Source organism: Mugil cephalus, chromosome 2 (genome assembly GCF_022458985.1).
Source record: "Mugil cephalus isolate CIBA_MC_2020 chromosome 2, CIBA_Mcephalus_1.1, whole genome shotgun sequence".
Taxonomy (NCBI): Eukaryota; Metazoa; Chordata; class Actinopteri; order Mugiliformes; family Mugilidae; genus Mugil; species Mugil cephalus.
In genome coordinates, this window is record NC_061771.1 from 2,862,630 (window position 1) to 2,879,566 (window position 16,937).

The window sequence follows — 16,937 nt, forward strand, 5'->3', positions numbered from 1 at the left end:
TGTAGCTTTTTTTGCACTAAAGTTGTCTTCCAAGGTTCATCCATGAAACACTTGTGTTACTGTATAACTAGCTGTGTGTGGCTTTTTGCAGAAATGAGTTTCTTGTACAGATTTAGCCACAAGTCAAAGGCTCTATGTCCCACTTTTCCTTTTGCATGCGAGCTTCCTGATCTATGAATTAAAAGTTAAGATCTACCTTGATAAATAGATGCTTCTAATGCAGGTAATGATAAAAAAAACTATAAATATACTATACTATATATATATATCACAACTATATATATCACACATACACACACACACACACATATATATATATCGAAAAAAGTCTATAATGATGAATTAGTTCATAAGGAGCTTCACTCACCCCTTTTACCTCTTTCCAGATGCCAGAGGAGGAGGCGTTTTGTGTATTTGTGCGTCTGATGCAGGAGTATCGTCTACGGGAACTGTTCAAACCCAGCATGGCAGAGCTCGGTCTCTGCATCTACCAGTTTGAATATTTGCTACAGGTAAAACAGAATCTGACAACAAACACAAGGATTGCAATGTGAAACGTGTCCACAAAGGGGCAGCAAATCATTAATTGTTATCTTCAGTGCATCATTTCGTTTTCCTGTACCTTCTGGTAAGTCTGCTTAGGTCATACAAAGGTTTGGTTTGCTCTGTTACCTCAGGAGCAGCTTCCAGAGCTGAACGTCCATTTCCGGTCCCAGAGTTTCCACACATCCATGTATGCCTCATCCTGGTTCCTCACCCTTTTTCTCACCTTCCTCCCTTTGCCTGTCGCCACCCGCATCTTCGATATTTTCATGTATGAGGTATGACATGTTTTGTGCATGTGTTTTGCAGATCATAACATTTTTCAAATTGTTATATCAGCTTTGCGTCTATTGTAATAAATCACTTCTGTACAGGGCCTAGAGATTATCTTCCGTGTGGGCCTTGCCATCCTGCAGTACAACCAGACCGACCTCATTCAGCTGGACATGGAGGGCATGTCACAGGTAAGCGACCACAGCTGTGTGTGGCTTTTTGCAGAAATGAGTTTCATGTACAGATTTAGCCACAAGTCAAAGGCTCTATGTCCCACTTTCCCTTTTTGCATGCGAGCTTCCTGATCTATGAATCAAAAGTTAAGATCTACTTTGATAAATAGACGCTTCACTGAACATGCTTTTGTATCAGTGCTTTGTAAAAGTGAAACACTGGCACAGTGTTGATTCTTACTTTGTTTTTAGCTTGTTCTCTAAATCTAAATTTTACCTTTTTTAAGTTGTACTCTACCAAGTTAATACAACAGGTGAATTTGATGATAGAGATATGCAGATACTAATTTTGGAAAATGACTGTTCAGGTCTGCAAGTTTTTTGGTTAAAGTTATCTTTGAAACACAGTAGCAGCAGCTGGCTTACCACAGAGCCACTGCAGATTATTCTCTTGGTCGCTCATCTAAAATGTGTCTGCTTCATCCTAAAAGTCTAATGAGCTTCTTTGTCGCGTGTGTGTTTCTCTCTGGGTCTGCCAGCATTTCCAGAAGGTGATCCCCCATCAGTTCGACAGCTGCCCAGACAAGTTGATCCTCAGGGCCTACCAGGTCAAATACAACCCCAAGAGGATGAAGAAGTAAGAGCACTCATTACTCAGCTAACAACTACTGAGACTGGATTATGTAGCCCGAAACGATTTGTGTTTCTGTCTTACTAATGCTGAGGTTTTTACACTGAAGCACACGCACATCCGGTGTGTTTTATTATAAGTGGTACATTTAGTTGGAGAAAACACTTTCCTGTGTAATCCCCAACTGATTGTTTTACATTTTAACAACAACTGTAATTTTGGATCAGTGCTGCAGAGCAAAAAGGGATGAAGTTCTGCTTTTTTAAAACAAATCATTTGAATGTTGATAAAACATTACATCATTGTTTTTATTTTTCTTCAGACTTGAGAAAGAATACACCACGATCAAGAACAAAGAAATGGAGGAGCAAATTGAGATTAAGGTGTGTATTTTATGTGTCTGTGCTCGTTTGTCAGTATTACAATAAAAACAGATGTAATATAAAGCAACCAATGTGCTCTGCCTTTATTTCTTTTTCTCTGTGTTCAGAGGTTACGCACAGAAAACAGGCTACTGAAGCAGAGGATTGAGACACTTGAGAAGGTAAGAAGAGGGGGCTTTGATTCCAATGTATCTAAATGCTAATAGAAATCTGCGGCATCATTGACATTAAACAGCTAGATCAGGCGGAGCTAGGACCCTTCACATTGTGATTTAAATACTGTAATAACATAATGCGGCCGAGTTAAATTCATGAGCCCATTTCTCTTGTTGATTTTCTTCCCCTGAGGAGTTTGTACTTGAATGTGCGTGTCTGTGGTTGTTGATGCCTGTTATTGGTCATGCTGGCGAGCAAGTTTTTTTTTTTCCCCAGACATTGCAGTTTTTAATCTTGTCTTCTGTGAAACACATTTTTCTGAGTGATCTCACTGCTGCCTCTGTTTTTTCACACAAACAGCTCTGCGCTTCTCTGATTCAAATGGTCGCTTCCCCTACTTGTGATCCTGTTTCTTTCTTTCCCTTGTATTTCCTCATGGGTTTTCTTGTGGTCTATCCTCCCTGCTTTCCCACTGTTTTTCACTCACTCCATCACTTATTTTCATCCTCTTGTTCCTCTCCTTCGTTGCGCTGTAGGAGAGTGCTGCTCTTGCAGACAGGCTGATACAGGTAGAGTACTCTAAACCACTTTCCCACTGACTTTGCTTTCCTCTGCTCTACTCATACCCTCCTCCTCTGTTCTCCTGCCCTGCTTTTCTCCCTCTCCTTAACTGGAAAAACATGCATGAAAAAAATGTATCCATGTTGTACATTAGTCCACGAGACCATCCTGCAACACCTGAATGCATGTAGTGTTTATCTTCAACAGAAATTGACATGAGGTTGTGCAATCCCTGCATGAGGCATGTGGAAGTTTATTGTTATTACTCTTACTGTTATGAGATTTCCTTATAAATCCCATGTAGTTGAATTGAAATGTGCTTATTTGCTTTCATGACAAAACTAGCTACTGTCAGAAGATAGTCCGTCTAGCTTAGCATAAGGACAGCTAGCCTGCCTCTGTACAAAGTTGATATAATTGTTATAATGGCGCACCTAAAGCTCATAAATGTATATGTCTCATTGGTTTGACTTGCACAAAACTGAAAAAAAGTATGGCTTTACAGGGGTATTTACCTCGGGACCTGGCTGACTTTTTCCTTCAGACAGAGCTAGGCTAGCAGGTTTCCCTTGTTTGCTTGTTTGAAGCTAAGCTAGCTGACTACTGTTGAGACATATGAGAGTGGCATTAATCTCCTCAGATACATAGAGAGCAAATAAGCACCTGTCTCAAATGTTGATATATTCCTCTAAAAGCATAAAAATTCTGCAGTCTGACATAATAAGTTCCCCATTATCCTTATAATATATTTTTCTCCTTGAATAGTAATAATAAAGTTGAGACTCCACAAATGCTCTGAAAGCCTTTTCCTGCTTGCTATTTCAGGGACAGGTGACGAGGGCGCAGGAAGCAGAGGAAAATTATGTAATCAAGCGGGAGCTGGCGGTGGTGAGGCAGCAGTGCAACACAGCCAGTGAGAGCCTGGAGAAAGCTCAGGACACCATCAGAGAGCTGCAACAGCAGAGGGTAAACAAATGAACAACTGAATGTACAAAAGCTAGCTGTTAGAACAAGGGGCACTTTGAGCTAAGCTAAGCCAAATGTCTGGCTCTTGCTTTAAACATCTGGTGCGCTACATAGAGTTAAATGCATTGAACAGACTGTCAGAGAAAACAAGACTTACACTATGTTCACACCAGCAGTGAGAAAGCGACAAGCTGCAGTGCATTTTCAGCTGAGTTGTAACATTCGTTTCATGTAGTGTGACCTCTGATGCCACCGATAAAGTGTTAGTACAGAATGAAAATTGTACTTTGTCTGAACTGCATGTTGGTTGGTGGGCTCCCCTTACAGTCTGACTTTCATACTGTGATTTGAAAGCTGTGCGGAGGTGAAAGAGGAACGGGGGGTTTATAGTACTTCCTCTACCAGCTCTGTTTCTATTTGCTACTCGGTTGTTTATCATTTTTAATGCTCCAATGCATCAAGCTTGTTGGCTGTTTTCCCATCTTGTGCTGTCGGTTAGTGGCTCTAGTTTTTCTGACCCCTGTCTGTGGCTTTTCTGACAGTTCACCATGTTAAATTGGTTACAGAGATTACTCTGGTCAGCTTAGAAAAAACAGTACACAAGAAGAAAACCTGAAACGATGGAAGTCATTTAAACTGTAACGTTTATAGGGCCTAAAAAGGACCTTTCCGTTTTTACATGTAGTCTTAACATTTAAACTGCGAATCTTCTGCAGACTAAACAAATTATTTCCAACTATTGCTGTTATTCCAGTTATGGCTGTCTAAATATGCACTGGTTTCTGCCTGATAAAGATCTTGGAGGTTGAGATCTTTTATACATTTTCAGAGCAGACAGTTACACTTTAACTAAATGATGGACAATATATGATATCATCATAGTTCAAAAACAAGAAAGTGATCCTGGCATTTATGTGGATGACACATGGTATTGGAGTATGAAAACTCCCCATTTCACAAATTTGGTGAGTATCTGCAGGATGTGCAGTAACAATCCTGGTTCATAGAGGCCCCTGCCCTCAGCATCAAGTGCACACAGTCCGTCCATTCTGCTGCCAAAGGCTTCACGTTCCCCGTGAGGACATGCGTGCTCCTCCACCTCCACCTCCAGCCTGGCATCCCCAGCACTTCTTCTGAAGTTCAGCGGGAATCACAGGCATCACTCCAGGCCGCTCAGGGGACACGGACAGCGCTAGCAGCTGATCTCTGGAACACACCAATGGACACAACAGCCACTCCACCAAACGGCACAGCCAACGACACAGAAAACAAAAAGTCCAGAAAAAACTAAATAAAATCAACACAAAAAGACAAAAACGACTTGTTAACTGGTTCAAGAATAGAAAAACAAGAACAAGTCAGACAAAAAACAACACATAAGAATAACCCAAAAAAAAGGTTAACATCACAGAGCTACTGGCGGCATGCAGCCACTCTTTTGGGTGCATTTTAAAAAAAAAAAAGTTATTTACTTTGTGTTTGTGATTACAAAACAGGGCTTCGATCTCTAATATTCTGTAAACAATAGTAAGAACTGCATACATGTATCAAAAACTGTTTGTCTGGCTCGTAAGCTAACTGAAAAGTTCCCTGTGATCCCTGCCAGTGCTGTTAACCACAGTTAAAATTTTCACTGCCACCTCAGCAGCTTTACCGTGAGAAGAGGGTGTCAAGTGGAAGCAACTGATGTGAATCAAGCAAATTATTTATGAAGTGGGTCACTAAAAGTTACTTTGAAACAACCATGAAGTCACTGATTTAGCTGTAAGTGATGCCATTATGACGTGTGATTTTAATTCCATCTCAGATTGCTGGCACTCATCACCCACCGAGGTTCACACACCTCCACACACTAGCATACCTCTTTGATAACCAAGAGTGAGAAGCCCAAAATGACAAATCGAGAATGTTGTACTCACGCTATGTACTTGCCCAATTTGAACCTTTATATTATGTGAGTGTTTTTCCGCTCAGATCTCTGTTTTTCTGCTGCTCTCATGCTCTCTGTGTTGGAGTTTCACTTTGATGTGGTGACATGAAAATGTACAGTAGCTTTCTCTTTTCTGACATCACTCTGAGTCACAGATGCCTGATACCAGACAATCTGCACTTAACTTCTATTTTAATGTGTCAAGATCATCTAAGTATAGAGATAACAATACAAAACAGAAGAATAAGCTGACCGTGTTTGGGCCTTTGACATAACTAAGTTTTTAATAATCATAAGGGCATAGATGCTCTTTTTTGTTAGAATTGTTAGAACAATGTAGTAGCTTTGAGCTGCAGCCTAGAATAGTGTGTAACCTTCCCTAAATGTAGCTAGATGCCACTTTAAGTTCTCTGAAAGGACATGTAAAGGACACACAGTACCGTTTTGCTAAATTTTCTGTTTCTGTTTTCTCACCTTAAGAAACTGAAAGTAAAAACAAAGCAACAGTTTGTGTTCAAACATCTGCAACTGGTCTACATGTGAGAATCAAATGAAAACTGACACAGACAAACTCTATTTAAGTGGCAATTATTCTCAATCAAGCAGTTTCAACAAAATGATCAATGGTGGTATGAAGCCCCTCTGAGCTAACATGTTTAATGCTCTGATGTTTGTTTCAGTACACAGAGCAGTTTGTGACTAATCTGCAGACCGAGCTGGAACAGTCTAGGCTGCATGAGGCCGAACTCCTCGGAGCACTGAAGGAAATGCAAGACAAGGTTCTTGACCTGGAGAAAGTGAGCTAACACACACAAACACACACATAAACACACACACACATTAAATGTGTATGAGAAACAGTACAGTGGAGACAGTGAGCCTAGGCAGAGGGTGTGTGTTAAAAATGATCTTACTGTAAACAAACTTCAAACACTGGTGAAAACAAAGTTTTCTTGCTCTCACTTTCAAGGCTGTTGAAACACAGCTGCTCTTGCTTCTTCCTGATTATGATCTCACTGTAACATAAAGATAAAAGTTAGAAATAGATCTGTCTTTGTGTGGCTTAGACTTAACCCTGACTTTCTTCCTCATACAACATTTAGCAGCGTCCAATATTGTTGAAATCTTCTCTCCCTTTTGTTAAATTGGGAACCTGAAATTTTGTCCATCCAGAAGAGCAGCTGCCTACCAGATGAGAACAACATGGTGGCCCTGCAGGAAGAGTTGAAGCAGATGAAGTTAAGGGAGCTGGAGACGCTGAGCTCATTCAGAGAGATGCAGGAGACTGTCACTGAGCTCAACCAGCGCTGGCAGGTAAAACCCACCATCCCTTCTTCATAAATAACTAGTGCTTGCCTGTTAACATGCTCCACAGACATAGTGGCAGGAGAGTTGTCATTGATCACTCTCGGTTTCTCCAGCATCATATGTCCCGTGCCAGCAGCACGGGTGGAGGGGGCGGGCACTGGAAGGAATCCCCAAAGAAGAACGCCATGAATGAGCTGCAGGACAAATTGATGACAGTCAGGCTGAGGGAGGCCCAAGCCCAAGCTGAGCTTAGAGAGGTCAAACTCAAAGCCTTGCAGCTGGAGAGCCAGGTCAGACTTACTTTCAAGATTCTACTGCACTTAAAACGGCTCTGCTCTGTGGGCGACACGGAGGAGGCTCTTGCTGGACTTTGATTTGTTTGTTTGTTCTTTTCGTCTTATATTGTGCATATTTTCTACAGAGCTACCATAGAATCCATTATCAGGTTTGGGAACCTCACAGTCAAGTACAAATCTCAGATCACTCCCTAGTGAAGACTCCTTTTAGGATTATGGGGCCGCCTGCCCTACCTCTCCACAACACTTGTTTGAGCAGGCTAATATCAGGCAAGCTAACAACATATATAGGCCAACAGGCAGGCCAACAACATAACATTCACAAACCTTTAAACTTATTCCCTTCTCAATTAAGCTAATTAATGAGCAGCTAGGAACAGAAACAGAAGTGGCAAAAGAGGCCGAGGTGATAGCGTTTATGGGATGAATGTGGTATGTGTGTGGTTTTGAATGTTGTTTTTGCACATTGTTTTAAGTGTGTTTATCAGGGTTTTTTGTCCTCTTGTCCAAGACAAATTTCTCCTATGTGAGACAAATAAAGAAACTTTGAACCTTTACAACTGCACAGCCAGTGAGAGGGCATATGAACACACTGTCTGTTTCCTTAGTATATATAAGGTGCCAGAATCAGTGTTGTTTAATGCTTTTTGTAAGAACTGTGATTGTAGCATAATGCAGCAATATGACATGAGTTTTTGGAAACTTTTGTTTTCAAACATTCTAAGTAATTCTCGGATTATTTAGAACAGTTGGGGGTCTGACTCTGACCATATCCCATTTGACTTCCTTCTTTCTAGAACCAGATCCACAGCAAACTGATTGGCCGCCACGAGCAGGAACGCTCCGCCCTGCAGGACCGGCTCCAGATGCTGGCCAATCAGAGCAAAGCTCTGCAGGCCCAACTCAACGAGATGAAAAGGAAGCAGGCCGAGTTGGATTGCAAGGTCTGAATGGAAAGCACAGAGGAATAGCCTTTGTTACTTCTCTCAATGTTTCAAACTCTTTGCAAAGGAAATAGAAAATGTTCCTTGTGTGACTTTGTCATAAAATGCAGTAATAGGACACTACATCAGATTGGAAGAGAAGGAGTAGGAGAAAAAAATGATAGATTTTGTGGAACAGAAATAGATAATGATGAGAAAATGGGGCCTGACTATAAATGCTGAGATTCACATCCTGGAAAGATGGACAGATGCAATAAAGGAGCCGCAGCAGGATGTTGATGATGGGAAAGAGACGATTCATTTTGTCTGATAATGATTGTACGATTGTCACCCAAAGTGTTGTGTGTTAATATAAAATGTTCTTTTTCCTTCTCATCTTAACCTACTTCCTCTCTGTCCCCGTTATAAACGTAGAGTAAGGAGGAGGTGATGGCCGTGCGACTGAGAGAAGCAGACACTATGGCTGCCATGGCTGAACTCAGGCAGAAGATCGCCGAGCTCGAGATACAGGTAAGCATGTGTATTGTAACAGTATTGTAATAATGAATTGACTGTGATCTTATGTATGCATGTGTATGTGTGTAAAATGTGTAATTCAGAAGGAAGAAGGACTAATCCAGGGCCAGCTGAACCACTCAGACTCCAGACAGTACATCAGCCAGCTCCGGGACCAGATCACTGAGCTCAAGAACGAGGTTGGACACACGCAATCGCACACAAAGACACACACTCAATTCAATATAGATGTGTGTGTGTGTGTGTGTGTGTGTGTGTGTGTGTGTATATACATTTTACATTTTAGCTTGTAGCTCAGTTTAAAACACAATATATTCATGTATGTGTGTGTGTGTTTACGTGTGTATAGGTATACGTATGTATATGTAGGTGTGTGTTTGTGTGCATACATACACATATCCTGCAGCTTTGCTAGCCACCACAGAAGAATCTCGTCATCTACATGCTGACACCATTTCCGCCACGACACACACACAGGTGTTTAAATATCTTTCTTGTAACAACAGACCACTGCTCTTCCCCCAAACAGATGGGTTCTCCTCATTTGGTTGACATTACAGTGAACTATGATTCTGAAAGAGGAGTGAAGTGTATCACCATGAAGTCTTTTTTTTCTTTTGTCTGTCATAGGTGATCCACAGTTATTCAAAATACTCAAAATACTGTTGTTTATTTTTGCATATCAGATTTCATGTTTGAGCATGCTGAAAATTCAGTGACATCTTGGTTTATGGAGATAATGTCCAACCCTGATTGGAGACACAAAGTTCTCATAAACACTGTGTTTGTTCATTCAGAGAGTGGCAGTGCGTGACTAGGAGGGAGTGTTTAAGAGTGAGGGGGTGTGATGAGACTACCCTGGCCTTTACCGCTCCTCTCTTTTCTTTTCCTCTCCCCACCTTTTTTTATCAAAGCAGCGGTTCTATAAATCAGACCGAAACTTGCGTGAGTACAGATGAGGAAGCAATGAACCATTTAGACAAATCTCAGTGTAGCGCTCCGTGCGATCATCTTACGATTGCCAATACTGATACATAATGACTCATTCTGTCTAACGCAGATGAATTCATTTTACATACAGTTTACATATTGTGAATCAGGTTCATTTTCGTTTTGAATTTTAACGGAGACATGATGTCTAGGATGTTAATCAACCAGTGTTTATTGAAAATCAAATGACCCAATGAGCGTGGATTATTTTCTTTATATTTCTGTGTGCAGTCCGTCACAGTCAAAACATTTCCACTGGTTAACCACTGGTTTCCCCTCCCCCCTCTACTGCAACTACTCTGAATGTATGATAAGGGGAAAACAAAAACCTCTGAGATTTGTCATGAGTCACTGTGGTACATGCAAGGCTAACATGCAAAAGGCATGCATGTGAAAATGGGCTGTGGTGGGTTCTGATCTGCCAGCCAAGAAGGAATAAGGCTGAAATGCGACGGCTGGACAGCAGCGACAGCACGTGTGCTTCTATTTCTGTTTTTTTTATTTGTTCAGCTTTCAATGTTTATCTAGGTCAAATCAGAGCTCCCACATAACTCGACCCTCAGGTGGGTGCTCTGATTTAATTTTGTATTTTAATTCTGAAAAAGAACCCACGACTCTATTTGCACAACCTCTGGACGACAAGAAAGGTGCACATCAGTGGGTTTCACAGTTTAGTTTGTTCACACCCAACATCCCTTTACAAAAAATTCCCAGCACATGACATTTAATGCTTTTGCAAAGAATATATACCTATCTTAGCAAGAGTTACACACCATTAAATGTCCCCCAGTGGCACAGTCAAACACTGTAATTGTGGACTGTAAAAACAGATGAATGGTTTAGATATTTTGTGTTTTAAACTGAGTTAAATGTGGACTTGCGCTTTTACATGTTAGATATGCTCTATGGACTGATGTATTATTGTATTTCTATGAAAAGAAGCTATCCGCAGACCTTATGTCATTGTCACCTTGCGGAGAAGGTAGAGGTTTTGCTACAATTATCAGTACTCTACTTTACCTCTCTGCTGTACTAAAGTTTCTCACGTTTTATTTGTACCTCCTCATAAAGATGTTTTTCCTTGTGTACCTTAATGACAGACAAGCTGAATTAAAGCAGAAGTTTTGTTTTTGGTCTCTTGCATAACATAGCCGTGCTGCTGTGAATACTTAACAGCGAACCAAATGTGGTTTTGTCTATTGTTAAAAATAGTGACCAATAAATAAAAAATTTACCCAGTTTTATCCACAATTGCTCACTGAGGCTCTTGTTTGCTGATCAGGTAAGGAGTTGTTGGACATTAGCAAGGCCCTTGACCCTAGTAGTCATGACTGCCCCTAACCCCAGCTTCCAAACAAAGGAGTGACATGTAATATAAATGAATTAATAAATAAGTTCACGGTGACATGAAAGGACTTGAGTGTCAAAGATGGATTAGGGAGAAAGAACATTTTGATAATGGGCTTCATTGAGATTTGCGGACCCACTTAAGCTTTCGTTCTCTGTACTCAGGTCAGACAGCTGCGAGGGCAGAAGTTGGCAAACAGCTCCAGAGTCAGCGGCGGAGGAGGAAACACCAACTACCAGGATCTCTGCCTGGCCAGTCCCGCCTCTGCTGAGGGGGACTACCTCAGCTCAGATGAGGACCTCCTCCCAAGCCCACTGCCCACCACCGCGCTCTATTCCAACCTGTCCGGCCAGTGTCACCCGTCTGCCCGCCTCGACAGTGAAGGCAGCACAGACAGCGAGGCTGAGGAGCGGGTGCAGACGCATCCAGACCCCCAGCAGCTATATGGCAGCATGGTGTGTGCCGAGGCGCTGGATAACTGACCTGGAAATAGTGCAATGGTTGAAATGGATTTCTTTGGACTAAAGAGACGCTGGAGCTCTGCAGGATGAAACTGCTGCAGTAAACTTGGATTGTATTATCCAGTTGCCCCCTTTGCTATTTCTGTGTTTACCTTTCACTTGATGCAGACGTAGTGGCATTGGTTGGACCTCTTCTTATCCTCTGTTGTCTCTGCTCCCGTTACTGTTTCCAACTTGTTCCCCACAATGTCTGATCCTGTGTCCCCTGACAAAGAGGTGAAGTAAAGCCTCTCTCCTTGTTCCTACGTGTAACTGCGCCAGAAACTGTCAAAAAAAAAAAAAACGTCCACCAAACATATGACATGCAAACACAGTGGATTGAAACTGAACCAGCACGGCAGATGCTGCTTGAGATCTACCACTGGACCTGAACCTGTGACTGTGGTTAAGAGTGAAGGCTGGGTAGACAGACAGTAACTGGTCACACTGTATACTTTGTCTACCCTTATATAATTCTCCTTCCTGACTGATTCAAAGTTAAATATATGTTTATCCTCCCCTTTCCCGATTATGCTTATTATTAGGAAGACTCACATCCATTTTCACTGCCCTCAAAAAAAAAAAGACTTTTATCTGTTCACCTCTAAGTGGTCACAAAAGAAAATTCAAAAGGTGATGATGAGAAGGAACAATGCAGTGTAGGAAGTCGCACGCATCCGTATCAAACTATGGGAATATCACAAGATGACATTCATAAATGAATCATTAACATACTAAACCTTTGTGTTGCTCACAACAGATAATGTCAAAACATTCTCACGAAGCCACAAAAAAGGAAGGAAGAAACTCAGTGTTGCCAAATCATTTGTTTTATTTTATTATTATTATTATTTATGTGTTGTAATTTATTTTTTTAATGTTTTATATATCTATATGTATAACCGTAGGAGTGTAGAGATACCAACCGAGGCCAAACTTTCTACACCGTCTTTTGTGCCAACCAGTGATCTGTCGTGGTGTCACCACGGCACTGGATGTTTCAGAGACAGAAAATGTGCTGCTATGATTTTTTTTGTTTTTAATTCTAATTCTGTTTTGTTCTTACTTATTGTTGTGAGTCAGTGTACAGCCTCCTGTCAACTCTGCCATGCAGTCGGTTTACAGTTAGTATGAAAAACAGTCAAATGTGAAAAAACTGAAGTTTGACCCTCCTCCCCCCGGAGCTTCTCAACATTTTGCAATGGAAAGAAACAGTTTCCTTTAAAACAAGCAAAACTTAAACAAGTTAGAGGAATCGTTCATTGTTTTGGCAAATGCCTGTCTTCACTGTCCTACTCAGATTGAGATGAGAAGATTGATACGTCTATAAAACCACAGCCAGAAGATGGCAGGCTTAACAGTGGGAGTTTATGCTCTGGATTGTTTTCTTCACATAGCTCTCCTTCAGGCTTTGTTTTGCACTTGACTCTTTGTATGCATAACAACTATATGTTTTGCTAAAACTAGGTCATGGTTAATGAAAATGAGGTGATATTATGGTAAATGCTAAAATATTGCGTAACATTAGCACAAGTAGAAAAAATGTCCCTCAGCCATATCAGTGCTATCACTTGCATAGCTTTATTTTGCTAACTTTAGCTAACATTAGCCAGTTCTAAGAAACTGAGCAGTGGGCTAAAGCAAACCAAGAAACTAAACTAATTCCAGCCACTAAATCCCTGAGTATGTGGCAGATGTTGTTAATATATGGGTTCGTTATTGAGCATCAAATGTGCTGGTAAATGGATTTTTACTTTTCTTGTTTTGGGCCGTGCCATGTTAGCAGTTTCCTTCTACTTCCAGTGTTTATGCTAAGCTAAGCTAACTCATTTCCAGGATTTAGCTTCATATAAAACAAACAGAAGTGAGAGTCCAGTAATCATCATTGTCCTCATAATACCATGTGCTCATATCACTTATCACTTGTTATCAGCTAAAACTGAGTGTGAAAGAGGAAGGCAGTAAGGATGCCAACAAAATTCCCTCCATCGTGACCAGTGAGTGCATGGCTGCAAACTATTTTACATATCAAACATTAATATATTCTGTTCAGGAAAAAAAATAAAGGTTGTAAAATATGCAGATATATGAAATATACAGTGTTACAGGAAAAAAGAAGAGATGATATTTAAATCTCACTGATCAAATCCTACTGATGGTGACAAGTCTGTATAGTTTATGAAACAGGGTACATACGGAGCAGGTCTTTGCTCTTTGCACGACAGGGAAAGGCAAACTCTCCACTTATGACATGAGGCTGTGAGAGGTGGTGTGGAGGAGTGGTGAGATCATATCTTAAAGTGCTCCAAGATCATATATTGTGACGTTGTATGGTTCTTCGCTGTTCCTCAGTGTTGCTTTCTCTAAGTTACCTGCTAAAGTCTACCATCTGCCCCACAACACAATTTGTATTGCACAGTATGTGAATGAAAGAACGACAAAGCAGTGCATCATTGCCATCTCTTCAGCAATCAGGAAACTGGATTTTCCAGTAAAGGCCATCAAAAAGCTAAAGAGGATGTTGGTTTGCCCAGCGTGCTGTTGCAAATAACAGCCTTTTAGTGGTGGGTGTAGCAACTGAAATCTCAACACTGGAATCAGTGCTTGGATATCATCAGGGCAAATGACGGTTACACTGAAGACTCTCTTGAGTTCTGTCTTGTTCTTTGTTCAAAGTGTAGACTCACATTAACTCTGTTGAGAATCAGTCATTCAGTGTTTTTGCTTTGAGCTATGTCAGTATATTTCATCCTTGGAATCAGCCTCTTGAAATACTTGTGCATGACAGTCGGCTGGATGGATGTGATGCGGGGTAGGCTTAAAAAGACATTTAAAAAATCTATCTATAGAATATTGATAAAAACCCACACAGGCCAAAATAGCAGGAAGCTAAAGCATTTGTGTGGCGTTCCAACAAAATCAATGCCATTATTTCCATGACTGATTTCTACCATTTCATTTTCTTTTAATGACGTTGTTGTGCTGCGCCTTTGGCTTCTGCAGCAGTTTAATGGTACCTCACTGGAAAACATCAACATTTATTTTTGAGATGTTACCATGAAGCTAGTTAATGGACACAAGAATGAATTTGTCATTTTATTTGACATTTTATTCAGATTTACACCACATCTGGATGGAAAACTTGCCTCCTGCTGACTGCCTTCTTTACTGAAACATTTTTCCACCAATGATTGGTTTAGCTCCTCTACTTATCTTATCTTGCGTATCTTATCGTTATTCTCAAACCACATTTCACCGGAAAATAAACATATAATGTACAACATTGGGGTTTAAAGTTTCAGTTAGGCTTTCTTTTAAAAAAATAAAAATAAAAAAATACCAAAACTAGCTTTCATTCAGGATTGAACTTCATTTCCTGAATCAACATTAAACTGAACCCAGATCAGCGCTCGGCATCCCCCAAAATATGAACACATCGGTACATACACTGCTGTTCAGTGCAGGTGCTCTTCTCACCACTGTCGGAATACAACTCTATCTACTGTGATTAAAACCTTTTGATATGTTTGTAAATTAGTTTTGAATATGATACTAGCCTTCATCCTTAATATTATTTTTATACTTACCATCAGTACTTTGGCTCCTCCTGCTAAGAGTATTACACGAGATGACGATGACGATTTAACATCGTAATGTGCCATAAAAGTAGAAAGATTTACACACTTCATTCATCCATTTAACAGCCATGGGATACTATCACAGTGTTAATCCAGATAAATAGTCTTCAGACTGGGCCATCTGTCATACATTCTCCCCGATATCACACTGACAAACATCAAGAGTTTTCCTTTCAGGTAGTGTTGGTCTGCTCTACTATTTTTCAGATTTAATGTACTGTATGTGACGGCTGTTTGATATCCATAGCATCATACCCACGAACCTTGTCCACCTTCATAGTTTCCCTTTTTTGCAGTTCAACTGATGTTGTCAAATATATTAAATGACAGTAAAAGTTATATAAATTCCATTATGATGGGGAAAATATACATTTCAGTGTTCTGTATCCTATGAATGATACAAAATAAACTTTGACATTGCACCTTTGCAAAGACCTAATTTTGTTGCGGTTATTTTTTTAATGAATCCTTGGTTGTGTTTATCATGTTCACATGGAAGGTTCACATGATCACTGTCAATGGTGGTATTCACTATCTCAGTGGAAAATTGTGGAAGTGGACATTTTTATAGTGTCCAAGTTCATGAGTTGCAACCAGTTTACTGATGTTTTCAGGAATGAATCGAAGTGAGTGGAAAAACTTATTGGAAATGTAATCGTTTAGAGTTATATTTTAAGTCGTGTTGCTACTTCCAATGACTCCTCCTTTCATCTTACATTTCTTACATTACGTTAAACAGCATTAGCTTGCTAATGATTGGCCTCTGTGAGTTTCAGATGCCAACCTTGCAGCCTTGGTCTTGACACTTACTTATGTTTCGCTTATGTTTCCATTAGAATGTGGCTGACTCATATATAAACCTCACCTCAGTCTTCATCAGAAAACTCTTCTGCATTTCAAAATGTCAACTTAGCATTTATTCCATCATTTCTGAAAACCTAAATAAAAACTTCACAATATCTGACCCTAACAAAGATACCCAGTTATGACGATGTAACTACCACAAGAGGCCCAAATGCACACATGGAGAAAACAACCCTGTTTGTGGGCAGCAACAATCTAGTTGATTGGCCTTTAAGCAGGAGTCATCATCACACGTTTTACTAGATTTCCTAGAAGTAAAGAGGTGTTAACTGGTTAGATACCAATGCTCCCTTCAGTGGTGTATTTTCTGTGTTCACAAGTAAACACGAGTAAAAGTTGTCCTCTTGAGGAATTCACAACCTTGAAACTGGACATTTGTTGTTGTATTTACTGAATTTTTTAAAAAACGGTAACTTAATATACAGTAATATTGTCAAATACTAAAGACGCAAATAAATAGCAAATAGCTTTTTAATTTTTTCATATGCAAAATATAATATATATCAGGACTCTTAAATTAGTGGCCCGGGGGCCACATGCAGCCCAGAACTAATCCCCAAGTGGCCTAGCCTGTGAACTGATGCAGAATGCAGCGTGTTTCATAAGATTTCAGATATTTCTATAGTGTTTCAGCCCAGAAATGAAGCCCATGTAGCGGAGCAACAGTCTGCCCACAATGCAGCACGTTGTTTTGAACCATGGCTAGTGGTGCTCATGGGAGTAGTGCCAAAATACAGAGTCAAAGATATGTCCTTTTAAACTACCATTCAAATTACCACCAAGTTCAAACATCAAACCTAATTTAATTTAAGTTAATATTTATTTGTACTGATTTAAATTTGCTATTACCAGTTGCTTATTAGGCACCTCACATGTCTGGCTCAGCTACATTTCTTGATTTTAACTGAATAGCCCTC

General features: G+C 40.3%; 1 protein-coding gene across 2 annotated transcripts in view; it reads left to right on the forward strand.

Annotated features, from left to right (window-relative positions):
- The window catches only part of evi5l (ecotropic viral integration site 5 like), a 27,974-nt gene extending 12,379 nt beyond the window's left edge, over positions 1–15,595 (forward strand). The window contains exons 6-20 of one of the 2 annotated variants that reach the window (XM_047578239.1): positions 387–512; positions 678–821; positions 918–1,007; positions 1,529–1,626; positions 1,943–2,003; positions 2,111–2,164; positions 2,696–2,728; positions 3,546–3,686; positions 6,297–6,413; positions 6,790–6,930; positions 7,038–7,214; positions 8,018–8,164; positions 8,579–8,674; positions 8,764–8,859; positions 11,183–15,595. In XM_047578239.1, coding sequence (XP_047434195.1) covers positions 387–512; positions 678–821; positions 918–1,007; positions 1,529–1,626; positions 1,943–2,003; positions 2,111–2,164; positions 2,696–2,728; positions 3,546–3,686; positions 6,297–6,413; positions 6,790–6,930; positions 7,038–7,214; positions 8,018–8,164; positions 8,579–8,674; positions 8,764–8,859; positions 11,183–11,500 — 1,839 coding nt within the window. In that variant the 3' untranslated portion in view covers positions 11,501–15,595. The remainder of the gene's footprint in view (positions 1–386; positions 513–677; positions 822–917; positions 1,008–1,528; positions 1,627–1,942; positions 2,004–2,110; positions 2,165–2,695; positions 2,729–3,545; positions 3,687–6,296; positions 6,414–6,789; positions 6,931–7,037; positions 7,215–8,017; positions 8,165–8,578; positions 8,675–8,763; positions 8,860–11,182) is intronic. The other variant, XM_047578240.1, reaches the window with a different exon arrangement.
- The last annotated feature ends 1,342 nt before the right edge of the window (positions 15,596–16,937 follow it).